The following is a 14878-nucleotide window of genomic DNA, read 5'->3' as shown; positions in this document are numbered from 1 at the left end:
TATGGGCAATCTTTACTGCTCTTAGCTGCCTCCTACTCGTCTCAGTATTGGAAAAGGGGAGGGGGAGATGGGGCGAGATTGAAAATACGGGTTGGGCTATTACTGGGATGGGGAATACCATGTCTCACCCTTGGGTATCCTCCTCCAAATTGCTTGTGTCCCTCCACTCAGGTGATCCTCCCTCGCTTGTCCAACCCCAGGGTCTGCATCCAAAGGCGATGGACCAGTGCGGGAGGATCACCTGGGTGAGGGGTCTTCGGGTAGTGGGAAACTGGAGGGCGAGACGCAGTATTCATTTTATTTTTTACATTTATATAGCGCACAGACAGCCCAGGGGCATTGTGGCGCTGTTACTTGTATCCCTCCCCCTACAACACTTTACCCCATCCTATTAGGTAGGATACGTGGGAACCTTACCCCTCTCCCCCCTTTCCCTTCTCCAGCACTTTCATACGGACAGCCCGCTATGGGAGAAAACTGACTTGCACCAGAGCAGTTTATGTGACATGTCCCGCTACTGTGGTCAGGTGAGGTCAGGCAAATACTGACAATCACTCACACCTGACTTCCATTAGACTTCCCCACATGGATAAAAGGCAGAGCACACGAAGGTACAGCAGTTTCAAGTCAGCAGCTGAACGAAGGGAGAAAGGCGACAAACCAACAAGGGTTCATAAGAAGGGAATTACCCTTGACCTTTTCGGGCAGGCGTTGTTACTTTCAAGAAACCTCAGAGGCAGAAAGCGTGAGGCCAGGAAACCAGACTAAAGAATCCTGCGCTGCAGGGGTGTTGCTAGGTCTGGAAAAGATCTGGGGCTGGGCTAATGTCAGGACTAGCTAACCCTTTGGTTGTAGCCCTTGAGCTTCTATCCGGGGCTACAACCAAAAGACCCGGGGCTTTAGCCCCCTCAGCCCCCACCGCCTAGCAATGCCTCTGCTGCACTGTGGGTCGGGATACAGAGGGCTCTACACGTAAGTACCCAAAACAGGTAGGAGCAGCAGAAGCCGCTGTGGTATCGTCCTTGGCTCCAAGAACAAAGTACCAGAAAGAGCAACAGCGCCTATGAGTTGGGGAGATCGATGCAAGATCGGCCAAGGTTACAAGTGGCAACATTGTATAACGAGCGCTGGAACGGACATTATTAAATGCGTGTGATGAAAGACGCAAGTAAAGCTAAAATGCTGATGAATGTTTGAATTTAAGAAGGAAAGATGGGATACTGTTGACAGAGTAGTCCGGAACCGTGGATGTGCTCAATCAAAAGTCTCTGTAGGATACCCGCCAAGAGAAATGAAAGTAGAAGATTGATGCAAATAATTGTGTGAAGTTATTTGAAGCGGTCCTGCAATGGTTTATTGCACATTCAAAAGTCTTTGATTTTGATATCAAAAGGATCTGAGCCCAAACGAGGGAGAACCATGGTCCGAGCTCGAACGAGGGAGACCAAGTGTGAATATTGTGACCCATGATGAACATTGAAAGCGAGAATTTGTGTATGTGAAAATCTTGATCGGAATGGGAGACTGTTACGACAGATCCTCTGCAGTAAGAGACTGTTAATGGAAAAGAGGCTTTGTCAGAAGGCCCCGATGTCTGGCTTCTCTGCCACGAGGATACAGTTCAAAGCACAGAGTGGGCGAAGTTCGAAATTGCCACCTTGCCCCGTGATGCAAACGTGGGGAAGGGACGCCATCTGCTTAACCGTCCTGACATTATTTCTTGAACACTCTTCCTTTTTGCATTCACTATTGTCCCACACCCTTGTATTTAGAAGTAAGGATTGGCAAAAGAATTTAATATTATAGGCCCTTATATTTGACAGACTCAGCTAGGACTGCGTTATTTGATGGTCGTAGCTTTCTCCCATCGTTAGCTTTAGGTTTAGATAGGCGTCAAACTAACCCATTTGAAGTTAAACACCCTTGAACTGTGATAACTTGTGTGTCTTCACTGTTTGATACCATGCCGTCCTTACGGGGCCCAGCAGCTTTTCCAATATCTCACCACTATTGACTTTAGAATTTAAAGGGAGCTCGTCACATGGGTGCCAATATTTCAGGGCCCTGAGGTGACAAACTATGGCCAAGAGGTGCAGCTGCTAACCTCCCTTGGGGCGGATACAGACTCTTCCACATGCTTCTGCTCTCCTGCTAACCTCCCCTTAGTGAATTGGGCTGTCTCTCTGCACTCATGTTGTGCTCATCAGTGTTCGCCTGGGACGGATCATTGGGATCAGAGAGGCCCGCCACACTCCTCACACGTACACACCCTGCAGCTCATTGTCAGCCCTCAGTAGTTTCAGTCATGGTAGACATTCCTCCACCACCACCCCCCCATCCTATCCCCAATCAGCCATCACCGGGTACTCCTGGTTGCTGCAGTCCCCCTGTTGGCCTAGCCATGTAGGAACAGTGCGGCCAGTGGGCATCGGCTATCCCCCTTGGTTGCTCAGCTCTCTGCCGCCGCAGCAGCCAGGAAGGTTTTGCAGCTCGTTACTCCACAGTTTCAAGTCAATCCTGGCTCTGACTATTTCATCATACATGGATAACTAAAGGAAGATGCCAGTGAGCTGCGGAGCTCTAGGCAATGGCAACCATTTGCTCTGCTGTGCAACAGACCCGTCCCCACCCATGAATAACCTTTACTTGAAAACTTAGTATGTATTGCCAACATCAAAAAGTCTAAAAGACTTGTCATGAACCAGCGAAATACTGCGGTATACAAGAGCAACACAACTAACGGACAATAGACTGTTGCATTAGTGAAGTACACATTATTGGCAAGGCCTCGCCTAACAAAGGGTGCTTCATTCTAGAGACCACACTTTCTAAAAGGACCATCATGCTGGGATACAGGCTGCTACATATGAGAAATGGAAGCTCTTTAATCAATATAGCCCAGAAGGGGCTGCCATAGGATCTGCAAGCACAGAATCAATTTATCGCAAAACCCCCAAAGATGGACATTCCAATATTCCAGCCTAGAGATGGCTCAACTACAAGATGTAATAAAATGATTTTTCAGAAAAGATTGGGATAGCAATAACGAGAATCCCCATGCATTCTGCGGAGTTTAATTTATTTCATTTTCTTATAGAGCGCTTAAGCCCACAGGCGTCAATGCACTAGAACAATGACACAAAAAAAAAAACATAAGTAAAACAAAGAACAGAGATACCAAAAACTCATTGAGTGACAAAAAGACTAGGTAAAGGATTCGGAGAAAATAAATGTTTTTAAATATCCCCTAAAGTACAGCAAACAAACAAATTCAGAAAGTTCCAGACAGGAAGGTCTCCTGGCTAGTTCGTTATAGCATCACTTTGTCTGGGGACTACATAGCCTTTCCCCCTGGCTTGGGATTTAGGGCTCCCTCCCTTTGCCAAACATCCCAAAAGTCCTCCCTTTCACTGGGGCTTTTGCTCAGGGAGACAGTGCCCTGCTAACTAGTCGACACCCAAATGTAGTGCCCGCTCACCCTCTCTAGCCCAATTGTAACATCCCTCTTCTGGGCTCATAGGGCTCTCCTTTTTCACTACACATCACCCTCCTCAGGAACCAAACTCACTAACTCCTACCTGTCACCCCTCCCTCGATCACGGGACTCTTCTGGGTCCCAGAGGGGTCTTCTACCCCTCACTGAAACAGGCACCCTTTTGGTGTCTAGTGAGGTGCAGGCGGGGGGGGGGGGGGAACATGGACTTCTCCACCAAACTGGTTGCATAGCCCTCTTCTGGTTTTCATGGGGCTCAGCACTTGAGCACATGCCTCCGCTGGGCTCAAGAGGTTCCCCATCTCTGGGCTCTACCGTTTCCTCAGCAAACTCATCTCCCAGCCCAAAGAACACGGTTTATTAGCCTCAGTTCTAAAGCTCTCACCATCCTCCCATTGGCCGAGGCAAACCTTTCAATTCATTGGTTAATTGGCTTGCTGCCATCTTGGATTTCTTTCAGTTGGGTTAACAAACGTAGAAGTAGGAACTGTGTCTGTGCTCTGCTCTTGCCTTGACCCATCGCTGTCCCCCTACACAGTTATTAGTCTTGTGGGTTTCTGATGTTAACAAGGCCATCATAACGGACAAATATTTGATAAGTTACCACATGGCCAGAAATCGTCCTCTGTTTGGGGAGGCGGAAGGAAGTAGGTCTACCCGAAAATGCTACAGCTGCAGGGGAGAGAGAAAACGGTTCTCTTCAAGCATTGCTGCAAGAGGTGGGTCGTGGGTTTGTGGGGGTGGGAGGGCTGGCATAAGTTAGGGATTTTCCCCTTTAAGGTTCTGCACCTGCTTAATAAGGGGTCTCTCTGGATGTTAAGTATAAGAATACTTGGTACAACAATAGCATCATCAGTCTTCAAAGCACAAAACTATCTCTCAAAAGGGAGTGGCAGAAGAAGCCTTGTCCCAATTCTCTTTCCCAGTACAGACATTTTGGTGAAAGAATTTAGAACAGCTATTACGGAAGCTAAATCAGCCCATCTAAATTCCGGAATTGCGAAGGCTCGCTCAAGGGAACTGTTCAAGATCCTCCCTGAATTTTTTTTTCTGCCAATATACTTGGCCATAGCCAGACCATTAGGGACCTCCAAGAACGCTCTGCTGGGCATCGAGTGCTTCCACCTCCAGTGCTTCCACCACAGGGTGACATCCACCCCAGACTAAAAACGTCACCTTCAACTTTGCCCACTGCTCTGAGGCTGAAATCCTTAAGACTGTCCTTGCCATAAAACCCACCTCTTTACTGGGGGACAGCTGCCCGGGAGGGTCCCTTGAGCTACTTGTCCCTGGATAATGTAACTCAATCCCTCCTATAGCAAAAAGACGGTTCCTGCATCTCTTAAAGAGGCCTGGATTACGCCTCTGCTAAAGGAGAGTAATCTTGATCCAGAAGTCGCTAAAAACTACCATTCCTCCTTTTAATAATTAATAGAGTAGCCTACCTACAGCTGCAAAGCTAGATTGACGACCATGGCATCCTTTGGGCCCACTAGTCTGGCTTTAGAGACAAGCATGGGACAGAAACCGCTATGCCGGATCTTAAATCCACCTTGGCCAGCATAGTGGATCGGGGTCATCCTGCCCTGCTGATGGTAGTCGATCTCTCTGCAGCCTTCGACCTGGTCGATCACTCTTTGTTGGTCACCAGACTAAGGGACCTGGCAGCCCAATAGATCTCTTTTCTCGCACCGTTAGCGTGGCAGTTGGCGAGGTGAGCTCTTTGCCCACTATACAAACATGCGGTGTCCCAAAGGGGTCATGTATTGGCCCGACACTTTTTAATATCTGTATCAAGCCCCTGCTCAGTATCTTGATTCACCTGGGTGTGCAGTATAATAAATATGCAGATGACACCCAGGTCGTCCTCTAGCTCACCGGAGATCATGCACGGAACTCTGATGCAATCAACAAACTGCGGTACAGACGTAGATGGCCAATAATTCACTAGTCTTAAATGAAGACAAAATTGAGCTGATCGCAGCCTCAGGTCTGAAACTGAAGAAACTTGATCCAGCCTATGGCTGTTTCAGCATCGCGGGCAACTCCATTAGTGTCTCCAAGAGTGTGAAGACACTCGGCGTATTTTTAGACGCTGAAAGCTCACACTTGCGTGCATCATGCGGCTACACAAAGCTTCTCATTCATATCCGTCCCTTCATTTCAGCCAGCAACTGCTCCTTACTACTCACAACGCTTGTGAACTCAAAGCTAGATTATTTCAACAGTCTACTAGCAGGTACCACACTAACTAATCTACACTTGCTTCAGGTCTCTCAGAACTACGCCGTTCCTGTCATGCACTGTCTAGACGGAATCATATCCCAGACACCAAAAGGGAACTTCACTGGCTTCCCATAGGACATTGAATCACTCACGAGATCTTGAATGTCCTATAAATGTTGACCTGACACTAGTCCCAAATACCTTAAGGATCAAGGTAAAAAATAAAATAAAGAATAAATAAAGAAAATCACAGATAAAAACAATACTTCATGTGCGTTCCCAGGACAATCTCAAATTGTTGCAACCCAGCTGCAGGCTCGTCAAGTTTGGTGGTACAACCTTTGATGTCCAGGCTCCCCAGGCGTGGAATGCTATACCAGTCTCTAAGATCAGCAGGAACTCAGTCTCTTTAAAAAAAAAAAAAAAACTGGTCAAGCATCACCTCTTCAATCTGAAACCGGGCTGAATAGGCAACCATTCTTAGCACCTTCCTCCCACAGCTATGACTCTGGTCTGCCATGTCCCTGTTCTTTCGGTTTTTTGTACACCCCGAGGCCCATGGGCATATGGCACTCTATAAAAATTAAATAATAATTAGCTTGTGTTTCCCCATAGCATCGCAAATCCCTGAAGGACATTCTGGAATCCACTCTGGGTTTTGGATCTCTAGACCAGATGCAACTTGGGAGATATAGTTCCCAATACACGATTTCTTTGGGACATGGTACTTTCCAATTAGTTGGTCTCTCGTGGTGTTTGGGAATAGTTCAGGGATGGTCCCGTCAGTTCTACTTGCGTGCAGACCTGGGACTAAAAGCGACGTTGGCACTGACGCACAGGCCACGCAGCACCAAGCAGGATGGTTCTTTTGGGAGAAGATGGCCTTCGTGATCCAAGCACTGCTTCATCAGAGTGTGGCCTTGGACAGATGCTGCTGGAGGGCTCCCTCGCGGTCCTCTTCAGATGGAATGGTCTTCTTTGGTGCGTTAGGACTCATCCCTGTGATTGGCAAAAAGAAGTTGAAGATTCTCGCTTATTTCCAATAATGAGGAATATAACAGTCCTGTATCCCTAGTAAGAGCATAGATCTGGACCAACTATGGAAAAAAGGTCACTGAACCAGTTCAATAAAAAGGTTTAGGGGGCTTGTGCAAGAGCTACATCTTGTGACTTTGTACCAAACTCCTTGCTCCCAGCACAAGCAACGGGTTAGTTAAGATGCAAACTTGATTTTCACTATAAAAGCATTATAGCCAGACCGGCCCTAGAGCTTCAGACGCTTTAAAAAGAATTGCATTATAACGGACTGAAAACTCTTCTGTCAACCAAAGACTGACTCAAGTTGTTACCATTGAGGTTCTCATACATTGAGATGCAAAGAGGCAAAACTGCTGAACAGATCACCACCACATCTGGCATGCAGTAGGAATTTTGCAAAGTGCACGTGGATTGCTAGACTATTGCAATTCTGCTCAGCATGGTTTGGAAACATTATAGAAATACATGTTTGAACACAGTTCCAGAGAATCCAGAGGATCACAGATGATCCAAAGGCATTAGGCTTGCGATTGATGCCTTTGCAGTGCTGTCATTCTGGGTCAGCAGATCCCACTATGGACAAATGAGCCCAAGTGAGACGTGAGGCACAAAGTTGCCTTACTCCGAGATCGGGCTGGGCGGGGGTGGAGGCAGCGCTTGAAACCTCAAAAATAAGAAAGGATGGTTTTCTTTGAAAAGAAAAAGATTTCATTGCCACAGACTTTGCAAATATGACAGACAACAAGCACATTAGTAGTAAACTGTTCCATCAGATTTGCAGACGCTGACAGCAGATTTAGAAAACAGCAGGATAAGTGTGAGAAAACGGTTCCAAGTAGTGCAGAGTACACAGGTGGAGGCCTTGCAACGCATGTAGCAAACACTGCCTGTGACCAAAGGTTTTACAAGCACAAAACACTGTGCATGTGATGTGCATTTCCAGGAGATTTAAGAGGTTTTTGGTGAAGCATGGTTTTCAGGGGCCAGGTGGGTGCATCCAACCGCACTTGGTTTCAAGTATACCAAGATCTCCCAGGGGTAGGGTGCACGTACAGCAAAGACATTGATCAAAACAAAAACTGTCCATATTTATATAATGATAGCAAAATAAATCAATAAAGGCAAGTAAAATTAAATGTGTACAGTAAGCACAGTGTTTAAAGTCTCAAACTTATGGAAAGTCTTTCGGGATAAAGGAGTTACATTTTATCAGCAAGTACAGCTTTTTCCATCGACATTTTAAAAAAAAGGAAGTGAAAGAGGAAAAAAAAAAACTTGCGGAAAGTGCTTTGCAGGGCAGAGTCACTCCTTTACAAAAACGTATCAACGGTTGCAGTCCTTGCGCTGTTGTAAAATGTGAATGATGGCAAACCCTTGAATATGAAGGGAACCTGCACCCCAAAAAAAGTATCATAATGAATCAGAAACCCTTCAGTAGCACCAGAGTGCAGAAAGGAACTGCAAAGTCCAGGAGCAATTCCCAGTGCAGTTGTGCTTTTCCAGAGGTGGGCCAGATGCAAAGTTCTGCAGAGACCCCAAAGGCTTCAGTAACAATGTACCGGTGCAGAGGGGACCCACCAGACCCCTCAGAAGACTAGCTGTAGTTTCACCCCCAACCCAGTAGTGCGGGAAGTTGATCTTAGGTCTTCAGAGTTGCAGGTTGCACTCACTGCAAATGCTCAGCTCCAAGGTTGCCCACAGACTCCATAGATAGGGTTGGCGTCCAGAGACCACAGGGAAGGAGTACAAGGGATTTGTCAACTGGATAACCTGGGAGAGGAGGCAGTGAGCTCAGTGTTTGGACTGTAGTCTGACCGCAGACGGCAACACAAGCTCGTTCAGCTCACCACGAGAGATTTAAGCAGTGCGCTTGCGAGGGGTCACCAGATGAAGAAAATCACGTACAGCAGTCACGGAGCGCTGCTTCTAGGACAAGCAATGTGGAAATGTTCTGAAGCTTCAGAGAGAGGGTCTTCTGTTAAGGGAGTTATCCACATGACTTGAGGAAGGGACACCACCGTCTGTGCTTCTTGGTCTCTGCACCATGTAAGGAAGGCATGATACCAACAGTAAGACATACGCAAGTGACCACAGTTCAAGGGTGTTTATTGAACTTGCACAAGGGGGTGATAAGTCACTATCTAAACCTAAATCTACAGATGGGAGCAAGCTACGACCATCAAATAATAATGCAGTCCTAGTGGAGTCTTGCCAAAATAAAAGGGCCTATACTAAAAAACCTATTGCCAAACCTTACCACATTTACAAATAACGTGGGGTGATGTTCATGAAATAGGTCAGGATGATCAGGCCGCTGGCCCCACTTCCCCATGTTTTTCAGCACAGGCAAAGCACACACTGGCTTCTGCAGCACAGTGATGCAGTTCACTTTTTCCCAGTTCAGGACCTTCTGTATACAAGTCTCTTTACTTCTAGCAAGTCTTTTGACGCAGAGGGCCTGCTGTACCATAAATAGCACACAAACATGTTCCCCCCCCCCCCCCCATCTCCAGGATTCAATTTTCAATTTGCGTATTCACCATGGATCCCCCTCTTAATAGGTTCAGATAACTTTCAAAACAAGGTTCAGAGAATTCTTTCAGGTGCCTCTGTTCACCCTGGATCCCCTTTGGCCGAGCTCAGATCACCTTTATTAGTTCAATTAGTCTCTTTCAGCTGGGCTCGGACCAATTGTGACGTACATTAAACTATCAAAGACTTTCAAATGTGCTCAGGGTTTAGCTTGACCCGTTGCATGACCACTTCGATCTCAATAATTCTCTTACAATCAGCATCAGTTGGATACCTGACAGACATTCGAATGAGCAGCCAGCCTCTCAGCAAGGGCAAAGCTGAATTCCGGCTGGACAAGAACAAACGTGAGACAGGACCCGCTGCCAAGGCCATCATATACGAATGGCATTCCATTCCCTGAACGACAGTAATACCAGCTGCAATAAATGTGAATAACTTTTCATAATTCAGAGCTCCAAATCATGGTCTATTAACATGTGACCCGGCCGACTCAGACAATGGACTGAAATCCGAGCTGGGAAAGGGAGTTGATCTCACAACGCCAGACAGAAGCTCGCAACAAAGATGTTACAATGTGAGACAAGTGTTGCACGAGATGAACAAGCACTCTCATAGTCTATGGTGGTACACACAAGTCAATGCAGACACAGTCATTTTTATTACCTTGAGAAGGTACACTAAGAGCCGAGAACCTTTGTGGATCCCATGCCTGGGGAGGTCAGCTCTAGCCAATCACAGTTCAGGCTCAGAGGGGTGGGTAGCAAAGGGCAAGAGCCAGTGGTAAGACCGTCACAATGCAACATTGTTAGAGACAGCAATTTGGGGATGAACAGGCTAGCCACCTAACATGAAAGAGCCAGTATATTAACATGTATAGTGTCCACTATAGGTGGACTATTACTCAGTACCAAATCCAGTAGTTCGATGGGTTTTCTGGAGAGGGGCCCAGGTTGTGATGTCACTTTGGTGAAACTTTAGGACAAAACTGGCCTCCGAGCCAGGAGACGGAGAGTGGTCCATGCATTCCTTCTATCCTTGTACTGATCCTGGTTGGCTTTGCTGTAATAAACGGCAGTTTGAACTTGCTGTCTGGCACGGTCTATGTTCCTTTTGGGGGCAGGTGTTGGGCCTTCCCGAGAGTCTGCAAACCCCTAGTGGCCCTCTAATCTACCTGGGAGTTTGTCCCAGCAATGCCTATACACAAGTGTTTCAAGGCGCAACTAGGCAGGGAGGGAGGAGGGGGGGGGGGACACAAGGGAGAACAAGACGAATGATCTTACTAGGCCTGGTATGGTTTAGTTTGTGCAAGTGCCAAGACAAAAGTGCACGGAGAGGGGGAGAAGTGCACATAGTGGAAAAGTGCCCTGGGTCAAGTGCAGGAAGGCAGGGCCTCCAAGGGGAACATGCCCAGGAAGTGCAAGGAAGGTGTCACGACCCACACTCTGAAGACCCCCTGGCCAACCTATGGGCCAGGGAGTGTCTTGATTCCTGCCCCCACTAAACCCAAGAAATTGCAGCATAGGCCTTCTTGGGGCCAGTCCTGGCGCCTTTGGCGCCAGGCTCATGTTCGAGTATGGACTTGTGCTTGGGAACTACTTTTCATTAATGCCAGTCATGTGGAGGCATCCTCATAACCTTGCTCCTTGAAACCAGACTTGCAGTGTAGTGTTTTTGGGCGTGGTACCATGGGGACTATTTTACCTGGACTTCTTTCTTGAAGCTATTTAAACCACACCTAAATAGACTGACACGTTTCGCATTAGTTTGCATTACTGCAACGTAACGCTCACTGTGTTCAGCTTCAGCCACAAACCTTGTAAGGACAGCACCTGCAAAGGAAAGGAGAAGACATTGTGAGAAAAAGGCAGCAGCTTACCTGAACTTCACCGCCAGCGGTCCGCAGCTCTTCCGACCATCATCCTGGAACCAGCACTCCCCCCGGATCGACGGACCTGTAAAAGAGAAGAAACAAGGCATTAGCCATTGTACAATTAACGAAATGTGCCAAAAGGCTTACCTCGCTGGCCTCTCCTCAATCAGCATCACGACGGAAATTCCATACTCCGGCTGAGTAGCACGACCTGTGGAGGGGAAAAGATAACAGGTTAGCAAAGGCAAGGCATCTTAAGCGCAGCGCATAGCGCCTACTCACCGCATCAAGGCGCTCCAAAAATGCCCATACTTACCGGCAAAACACAGATTCCACCTTGCCACATATTGGACTTCCGCATAGCTAGGAAGGAAAAGACATTGTTTAAAAGGCATGCAAGGACAGCAATAAGACCTACCTGAAAGACTCAAGACAGGCCGGCATCAGTGAAGCAACTCGATCGCCATTGCCCACCAAGCACAAAGCGCCGCCTGCCAAGACAGCAGGACGGAGAACCCGCCAACATCTAAAACAAGGTGAGGAGAAGTCCAGAGGGAGGTGGGAGGCTGTTTACCCCGGTTGGCCAGTCCTGAACATAGTTTACCAGTATTCCAGGCAAAACTCTTCCGCTGGTCGCATCTGGGCATCGCAAGGAGGGACATCTGAACCCCAACTGCTGGGTGGCGCCCCCGTGGAACCAGGTGAGCGTAACAGAAGGCCAGGTGGCAGTGCAGGAGGGTCCGAATGCAAGTGCAAGGGACTAGGCAGGGGGTGGGGAGGTGTCCTACATGACTTACAGGAGCACCAGGCAGCCAATCAGCTTAACAGCAGTTGGGAGGAATAGCAGCGGAAGGCAGAGAGAAAAGGAAGGTGGGGAAAGGTTAGGAGGGGAGAGGCAGAGAGAAGGAAGAGGAGAAAAAGGAAGGCCTTGAGGAGCTGCCGGAACTTAAAGAGGTCGCCTCCAGGCAGAGAGTGGCAGGGAGGTCATTCCAGAGGGCGGGCCCTGCAGAGGAAAGAGATCTACCACCCAGTCTCTGCTTGGAGAAGTGACTCACCCGTAGAGAATTGGAAGTAGAGTAGCAGAGGGCTCTGGAAGGAAGGTACTTAGGAAGAGAGCGTTGGCGATAGTGTGGGCCCTGGAAGGCCTTCTGGACAATGGAGAGGGTCTTGAATTTGATCCCTGCAGCCACCGGGAGCCAGTGCAGAGATTTCAGAGCCGGAGATGCTGTCTCTGAGCTTGAGGCCAAGGATAAGTCTTGCTGTCTTGTTTTTGACGAGTTGCAGAGGGCGGAAGGGTAGAGGCAGGCAGATTTAGATAGAGGCTGTTACAGTAGTCCAGCTTTGAGAGAACCAGGGCTCTGGAGACAGTGAGCTTCTGGGGGAAGGAGAGGAAAGGAAGGATACCTCTGAGGAGGTGCAGCTGGTAGTGTGACTTCTTAGAAACGTCAGAAATGTGAGGAGAGAAGGAGAGTGTGGAGTCGAAGATGACCCCAAGGTTTTTTGCCTTTCAGGTAGGAGAAGGAAGAGGGCCAAGAGAGGCCGGCCAGAGAGCTGCAGGGAAGGAGGGAGTGGGTGTGCCGATGAGTAGAATCTCAGTCTTACTGGCATTAAGGCAGAGGTCGTTGGCGGCACACCATTCCTGGATAGCAGAAAGACAATCAGAGATGAGGGAAGGAGAAGAGGAGGCCGAGGGTAGCCTGCAAATGAGCTGGGTATCATCCGCATAGCACTGAAAGTTGGGGCAGAGAGCAGCGATGCGGTGGGCAAGAAGTGCCAGATACTGGTTGAACAGCCAGGGAGAGAGGTTTAACCCTGGGGGACACCACAGGTAGAGAAAAAGATGTCAGAGAGGAAAGACCCCAGTTGGACCTGGGAGGGTCGATTTGAGAGGAAAGAGGTCAGCCAAGCCAGAGCCTGTCCAGAGGTACCCAGGTTATCACGGAGACAGCTGAGCAGGATGGTATGGTTGACAGTATCAAAGGCAGAAGAGAGATCAAGCAAGATGAGAACACATGGAATGTTAGAGTCAAGGTTCGAGAGTAGATCCTCACGGATGTTCAGGAGAGCAGTTTCCGTGCTTCTGGCGGATCTGAAGCCAGACTGATGGTCATGAAGGCTACCAACAGATTCAGCATGGAGATTAAGCTGGGAGATGGCCAGTTTCTCCAGGAGCTTGCCCAGGAAGGGAGTGATAGAGATTGGGCGATAGTTAGCTGGACAGGAAGGGTCGGAAGAGGGTTTCTTAAGAAGGGGGTGCACAAGGGAGTGCTTGAGAGGGGATGGGAAGACTCCAGAGGCGAAGGAGTGGTTGCAGAAGTCAGCAAGGGCAGGAGCCAAGGAGTCAATGTGGTCCTTGATAGTTTTGGAGGAACAGGGGTGGACCTGTTTTGACGAGTCTTTCATAGATCGGACTTGTCTCGAAACCTCGTCAGCAGAAAAAAGGGGAAAGGCAGAGAAGGAGAGAGGAGGGGTGGCTGCAGAGGGGCCAGAGGACGGGCAGGGAGTAGAGGGGGGGGGGGGGAGTGATAGGAGGAGAGTGATGACAGGATGTCCTGAGTTTTTGAAATGAAGTGGGAGGCCAGTGCCGTACAGAGGGCCTGGGAGGGGATAGGAGAGGTAGATACTGCAGCAGGATTGGCCAGCTCCTTGCAGATTTTAAAGAGTTCGGCCGAGTTGTTAGATGCCGCAGAGATGCGGGCTTGGATAAGGGCTCTCTTCTTGGTGAGAACAGAGAGCCGGTATTGCCTTTGGAGCAGGCGACAGGCCAGTTTGTCAGAGGAAGAACATGAAGCACGCCATTTCCTCTCTGCCACCCTGCACTTGCGTTTAAGGGTGATGAGATCAGAGTCATACCAGGAGTTGCATTTGGCTTTGGGCTTCAGGCGGATTCTCATGACAGGGGCAAGGATATCAAGAGCTACATACCCCATCAGCCCCAGCTAGCAAAGTCAATGGTGATGGATCAGGGGAGCCATAGTCCAAAACATCAGAAGAGAGCAGGATTCCATTGCCAAACCTAAAATGTCAATATTTGCCAGGTACAGTAGGAACACCACAATCCTCAGGCCCCATGTGCTGCTCAGGACCAAAGTACCAAACGCATGTACCAATTCCCGTCGTGGAGCATGCAAAGTGAGCCTGTGTATAACTGTGTACCCTTCAAGTCACTGGCGATCTACATCATATTGTGCATGGAGCATATTTCACAGCTTAAATTCTGAGACACTTGGGTTACATAAGTGGGCGGCAAGAAAGTTAAACAAAGAATTGTTAAATCATGCCACAGAAAACAATGCACAATTAACATGGATCCTCTGGCGTTGCTACGAGCATAATGCGGCAAAACACATTACCAGTGAAGAGCAACTCATTAGTCAACATGTACACTTACGGTAAACACTGCCCAGGAGAGTGCAGAATGCCCCCCGCCATGCAGCAAGAGTAATACAGGTCCCTCCGAGCCACTTCTGTAAATTCGAAAGGTGTGTGGATGGTTAAGGACAAGGTCTGACTGTTCTTGAAATTGTTTGGCTTCATAAAACAGAATATTGGCATTTCACTTATGTACCTTCCCCATGTTAGCATAGGATCATGCTCCAACTGAAAGGAATCACCAGATCATTCCAAATTGAGGTTTCTGTGCCCCGGCCTCTCACCACTCCCTCCCGCGCCTACCTCCATGGACTTCCCCGTTCTCCAGCCCACTGCTTTTGATG

General features: G+C 48.4%; 1 protein-coding gene across 1 annotated transcript in view; it reads right to left on the bottom strand.

Moving 5' to 3' along the window:
• PPME1 (protein phosphatase methylesterase 1) overlaps window positions 1-14878 on the bottom strand; it is a 491485-nt gene that overhangs the window by 375470 nt on the left and 101137 nt on the right. Inside the window, exon 3 of the mRNA XM_069640139.1 lies at window positions 14554-14646. Within this exon, the coding sequence (XP_069496240.1) occupies window positions 14554-14646 (93 nt within the window). The remainder of the gene's footprint in view (window positions 1-14553; window positions 14647-14878) is intronic.

The sequence above is a fragment of the Ambystoma mexicanum genome, chromosome 7q, assembly GCF_040938575.1.
Source record: "Ambystoma mexicanum isolate Mex_15411 chromosome 7q, UKY_AmexF1_1, whole genome shotgun sequence".
NCBI lineage: Eukaryota > Metazoa > Chordata > Amphibia > Caudata > Ambystomatidae > Ambystoma > Ambystoma mexicanum.
The sequence above is the reverse complement of the archived record's forward strand: the minus strand, read 5'-3'. Positions and strand labels throughout refer to the sequence as shown.